Source organism: Frankliniella occidentalis, unplaced genomic scaffold (genome assembly GCF_000697945.3).
Source record: "Frankliniella occidentalis isolate FOCC.00 unplaced genomic scaffold, Focc_3.1 Scaffold40, whole genome shotgun sequence".
Classification (NCBI taxonomy): domain Eukaryota; kingdom Metazoa; phylum Arthropoda; class Insecta; order Thysanoptera; family Thripidae; genus Frankliniella; species Frankliniella occidentalis.
Window position 1 is genome coordinate 534,298 of NW_026267170.1, and position 5,529 is coordinate 539,826.

The 5,529-nt window shown below is 57.4% G+C and overlaps 1 protein-coding gene across 1 annotated transcript; it reads right to left on the reverse strand.

Moving 5' to 3' along the window:
- Positions 1–1,837: 1,837 nt before the first annotated feature.
- LOC113212073 (uncharacterized) lies at positions 1,838–4,885 on the reverse strand. Its single transcript, XM_026430651.2, has 7 exons — positions 4,547–4,885; positions 3,702–4,009; positions 3,401–3,617; positions 3,224–3,327; positions 2,947–3,145; positions 2,591–2,870; positions 1,838–2,194 (listed from the first exon to the last, which is right to left on the reverse strand). The coding sequence occupies exons 1-7, from the start codon at positions 4,631–4,633 to the stop codon at positions 1,956–1,958; spliced, it is 1,434 nt and encodes a 477-aa protein (XP_026286436.2). The 5' UTR covers positions 4,634–4,885; the 3' UTR covers positions 1,838–1,955.
- Between the last annotated feature and the right edge of the window lie 644 nt (positions 4,886–5,529).

Consider the following 5,529-nt stretch of genomic DNA (forward strand, 5'->3'; position numbering starts at 1 on the left):
GGGGGGGCTGGGCCCCACAGCGTGCGCCCCGCAAGCATGCCGGTGGCACCGCCGGGGACGTCAACAAAAGCAACCCCCTCAATGGGCGCGACGGAATGTAGGTTAAACAGAAGTGCGCCACGCGGCCTTCACGCTGCCGCCGCTAATGTGCGATGCTCGCGCTTATCAATGAAAATTTACTCCCTCAAGCCAAATAAGCATTTGATCGAGAATTATAAACACAATATGATCAGGCAAACAAAAATATCATCGAGCCGACCACACCTCTATCTACATGACTAAATCAGGGCGATCAAAATTTATTTTATAGAAGAAAACTTTCCTTGGCTTTCGTTTTTGTTCCCCGAATCAAATGGTTTTCTGAATGTACGTTGCATTCGCATATAGACCATGCAATACACTGAGTGAGCTTTAAGCACACAACTTGAATTCTGGATGAAAGCGGACTTTGGCGGTAGGGCACACATACGTAAAGGTAGTCGTTTGGTCGCGGCTAAACGAATTCGGTACACACACTATCTTTTTCTCGAGTCTCCTGTTATTGTTTATTTTCTCGGCCGGTGCGTCACGGTTTCAGTAGCAGCGATGACACATTTTTACTCTCCGCATGACCCAGATACAAAATAATGTAATGAAAGCATCAGCTCTGCTTGCTCTGCTCTGCGCGTGGCGGCCCGGAGGGCCCCCCTCTCGATGTGGCGTGTCCGAATGAGCCAGCCAGCAGAGCCCCCCGACAAAAGCAGCCCTACTATGCACTTCTTTGTGCGCCCGCTGGCTACCGGAGGGACAGGCCGAGCGGAGCTGCTGAGGTGGGGTAGGTTTTCGTGTCGAGGTCGCGCGCGCTTCCCCCCTTTTGTCTCTCACAGAGTCGGCCTTGGATGAAATTGGACGTCCTTTTGCCGCGCGGCTCTTTCCTTTTCTTCGCGGCCGCCCCCGCCGCCCCCGCCGCGCCTTCCGTCCTGACCCATTTCCCAGAAATCGGGTCGCGGCGCGCGACATGGCCAATATAATGGACGCGGCTGCGAGTGCGAATCTGCGGCGCGTGCTCTAGTGACACGCGTGGCCCGGGTGAGGGAAGGGTCAGCACACACGGCCCCTTGCTGGTAACGGTTTCGTAGACCGCAAAGATTTTAAAGTGCACGGCGTGTCTCGGGGCTAGACACAACGGTAGGCCTTGCCTATACTCGGTCCATCCGCAAGGCTCCTGGTGTGTCGCAGAGAGAAAGAGAGCGCCGATGGAGGCCCTCTACAATGGGGCGAGGTGAGGCGCGTTCCGCACGTGTCGAGAACCAGCGGTCGCGACCGAGCGGCGATCGGCAGCGCTTCGGCTGCACTTCGTGGTTTGTGAGATCCCTGGGCCGCATAAGGGACGATGGGGCACCCCGGCTCGGCTCGGCCCGATGGACAAAGGCCCGGCTGGACCCGTCGCCTGCTGCACCCGGCTCGAGTCAGGTAGCCCTGCTCTACGGCAACTCAAAAGAATCGCGCGCGGCCGCCTCCGAGTGGTGGCGGTGTTCGTTGTCTTTGTCGCACCACTGAGTCGGGGCGGGAGCGGGAGAGAGACCTCCGCTGGACTTCGCGGAGGTGTCCCTCCCCCACCGCCGCCCTTCCTTGCCAATAGGCGCGCAGAAGAGAAGTCGCCAGCGCGCTTATGCACGGGGGTCCGGGCCGATGCAGCTCTGAGCCCAGCGGACCCGGCACGGTTTTATTGCCCCCATAAGCGCTCTCTTTCTCTCTGGTGTGTCGCGCAGGCCGCGCAGCCCTGACACCCGGGTCTCGGCGCACCTCTAAAAATAGTAACCAGTACTTGTTTCAAATTTAAAATCAAATTTAAAAAAAAAAAAATATTTATTTTGGGTAGAAATGTTACCCACTGAAACGTAAACAGAATATCAAATTGGCGTGCGATAGGGGATGGATACAGCACTGGAACTTTAAAGGACATGGCGGTTGGCTTACATCACTTGAACACGTTCAACTTGAGTTGTACTAGGTTCAAGTCTTAGCTCACGTATGGCGGTGGTAGCCTCGGCGCACAGGGAACACTCCAACTCAGTCGGGGAGTGCCTGAACAACAGGACGAACTTGGATCTGGCCGTGAAGACTTGACACAGTCGAACACACACGTGGAGCGACGCCACAGGGGCGTCCCGCACCACGCGCTGGAGCACCGTGACCATCCGGGCGTTGTTTTCTGCGAACAGAGGATGGTTGTCTCAAGCTCCGTGGCTGGTTACCCCTGCGCACTTCTGTAGCTGTACATAGGGTGGTCCACAGACCCCTTCCTTTATTGCTTATACTGTACCGCATGCAGGCGGGCGGACGGGTTGCATACTCGCACGGGGACGGGGCCGTAAGGCGCCACAGTGAGCGACGGTAGGCAAGCCAGGCAAGCCAACCCGTACGCCTGCATGCGGTACAATATAAGCAAAATAAAGGAAGGGGTCTGGACCACCCTGTATACTGAACCGCCCTGACGACGGCGCCTTACCCAAGGCCCGGGCCAAACGAATGCGGTACAGCATAACTACAAGTTGTTTCGCGGGGACAGTCAGCCACCTGATAGAGACAAGGCAGGACGAGGTCTCACCTTCACTCCTCCTACACGAACATGTGTGGCTGCTCAACTCTGAACGGGCCGTGCAACTAGATGAGACAACCAGCATGTTGAGGGCAGGGATTGTGGCGGGGTCGTTGACGCTCTGGAACAACTCCGCCGTCGGTGAGCTCGTCAGCAGCACGACGAGCGCCTCGAGGCCGCCGAGCCCGCCCGCCAGCAGGTCAGCCGCAGTGGCGATGCGACAGCGCACGAGCTCGAGGCGTTGCAGTCCGAGGCGTCGTTGGAAGGAGTAGTCCAAGAACTTGTCCCACTGCGAACGACATGTCAGGGAGCGGTTATGGAGCAGCACACAGTGCCTGAGCGACCAGGAGCAGGCCTATGCTTACCTGTTGCACCACGCCGTACTTCCGGCCGTACTTCAGGGTCACTCGGAGCTGCTTGAGCCTTTGCATTCCCTGCAGGTACTCGTCCACGGCCCTCGGGGTGCCCACGATGCTCAGCTGGTCGAGGTCGCTCGGCCAAGTGTCCACATCCACCACGGGCTCCAGACCCACCGTCCTCAGCGTCACACTGCGCAGCTGCCCGCTGCAAACACATTTAAAGAGTTAAACGTCGCCGTCCAGGTCCAGGTGTGTGGTTGTGAACATGAATATGCTACCTTACCTGTGTGCTCCGAACAGCGACCCAATGGCGTCGAATGTGGGATCATCTTCCTGGGAGTCGCGGATGTGGAACTCTACGGCGCGCAGGCTGGGCAGCACCAAGTCCTGCGGACAGAGTCATGTCCATGGTCATGTCGGGGGCCCAAGGGGCTGCCTACCTCCAGGCGCACACACTCACCTGCGGCCACTCGCGACACAAGAGCTGCACCTCGAAGCTAAGAGTCTCCAGGCAGCAAGCCTTTCGCAAAAGAATAGAGAGATCGTCCATTCCCAACTCACTCTTTGCGAATTGCAGATACTTGAGTCTCGGCGCCAGCAGGTCGATAATTGCGGTGCAGCCATCACCAGGTCCTGAAACGCTAAGCGCGGTGACATTGGCATCCACCTCCAAAAAACTGCGAGTAGAGAAATCGTTCAATATTAGAACTGTGACACTGTCACGTCACCGTCACTGTACGCAAGGCACGACGACAACATACCCGGAATCAAGTCTTCGGCTGTTATGCTCGGCCCAATCGTTTCCGTTGTCTTCGTAAGTGCAGCAGCCGCAGCGGTTGTCGAAATACAACTTGTCCACGGTGGGCAGCGCGCGCTGCAATAGTTCCACCAGGTCATCAATGAGGTGGATTTGGAGTTCGTAGAAGTAGTGTGCCCCCAGCCACAGCGACCTGTGCGCCCTGGTCAGCTCGGCCAGGCGCGGGTACGCCCGCCCGGCGGCGCCCAGGTCATTCGGCTTCAGATGGGAGAGCACGCGAAGCAGCGGTCCCTTGGGCAGAGTCCACAGCGCCTGCGAACAACGACGTGTGCTTAAAACAACCCTCGGGAAGTGTTCCGTTGGGTGAGGGGATTTTCTACGTTTGAAGGGAACGTCCGTAAGACAATAAATTCTTAACACTTAAAACGTAGAAAACTCTCTTGAAATAATAGGAAAAAATCCTTGCTCTATCTAGGCCCTTGACCTCCTTGACCTTCTGTTAGAAATACGAATTTCTGGCTGGAAGCGAAATAGTTCACTTGAAAGGACACGATTGCGCCACACACACACACTCTGCGTGAGTGAGTATCCACACGACGCTCACATTGTTGCCATAACCCCCTCCCCCCTCCTCCGCCCCTTAAGGCAGTTGACACAATTATCGACAAATGTAATAATTTAGAAACGCAGTGCTCGTTAGTTCGTTTTAGTCCCCGACTGTGTGAACGATGCGAAACAACTGGGCGGCTCAGTATGTCCACCAAACTGAAGAGGTTATGTTACTACACTTATTGCGCGCTCCCCCGTCCGCTGCGTCCTTAACCCCGGTCTTAGTGTGATAACACATACCAGTTCTTGGGGCTGATCTCCGGCATGTTGCGACGATGTCCGTGGTTTCGGTGAAACACATTGCTTCTTCAACTGGGGACATGCCATTCTTAACCAAGAACCCAACCAAGACTCTTCAAACAGAGATGACGCAAACAAAGGGTTATGTATCACCCTGTCGACACAATCAAACCCTTTCAACGGCGCATCGGAAGTGTCACAATTTCACTTCAAATAACGTACAGCAGTGGCGCCCTTCCAGATTGCACGACCAAGCAAATAACAACACCAACACTAATCAATCATCAAACTCTGCCTGCCGCATAGAAGGCATCAACATGAGGGAGGTAAGGCAAGTGGAGCACCAGCTAGCGCCCCTGGCGGCGAAGGGTGGTGTCTGCGCGTGCCGCGAGTTATAAAGGGGCCGTCGTCGTGGTGCTCGTCGTCTCCATCGTCAGGTAGGCTCAGAGAGAGACCGTGGCCCGGGGAGGCGCCCCGTCCAGGCCGCAGGGGCGGTCCGCGGCAGCCGCCAGCTCGTCCTCGTCCTTGACACCATTTCTCCAGCAGGGCCACGCGCCCGTCTCGCGCGTCCGCTATGGGGAGCAGAAAATGCCTTTTGTCGAAGAGCTGACCCTAATTTGTGGGGGCTGTCTCTGCTCGCCCTCGGCCCCGCCGCCCGCCTGCACTGATACGATCCGTAACGCATCCCCCCCCCCCGCCCGCGCCGCGCGTATCCCTCCACCTGCCTGACCCCCGGCAGCACCTCCCCGGGGAAGGGTTGACGGCTGATGCCTGCGCCAGGTGGGGCGGGCGGGGCTCCGCGGGAGGGGCTGGGCGGGCTGCACCTGGGAGTCTTTGGCTGAAAATCCCTGGGCATACACCGTGATGGCGCACCCCTGCGGATAGCCTCCAAGGCGAGGCGAGGAGCACTACAAACAAACTACCCCTCTCCGTCGCGCAAGGCAGCGCAAGGGGCGGGGCTGTCCTCGGCACCCCGCCCGCCC

Excerpts from the sequence above, each read along its gene's own strand:
- LOC113212073 (XM_026430651.2), bottom strand. The coding sequence starts at position 4,633 with ATGGCATGTCCCCAGTTGAAGAAGCAATGTGTTTCACCGAAACCACGG. Across the intron at positions 3,146-3,223 it reads TCGCTGTTCGGAGCACACAG|CGGGCAGCTGCGCAGTGTGA; the intron begins GTAAGGTAGCAT and ends ATGTGTTTGCAG. Across the intron at positions 2,871-2,946 it reads AGTACGGCGTGGTGCAACAG|TGGGACAAGTTCTTGGACTA; the intron begins GTAAGCATAGGC and ends TGTCGTTCGCAG.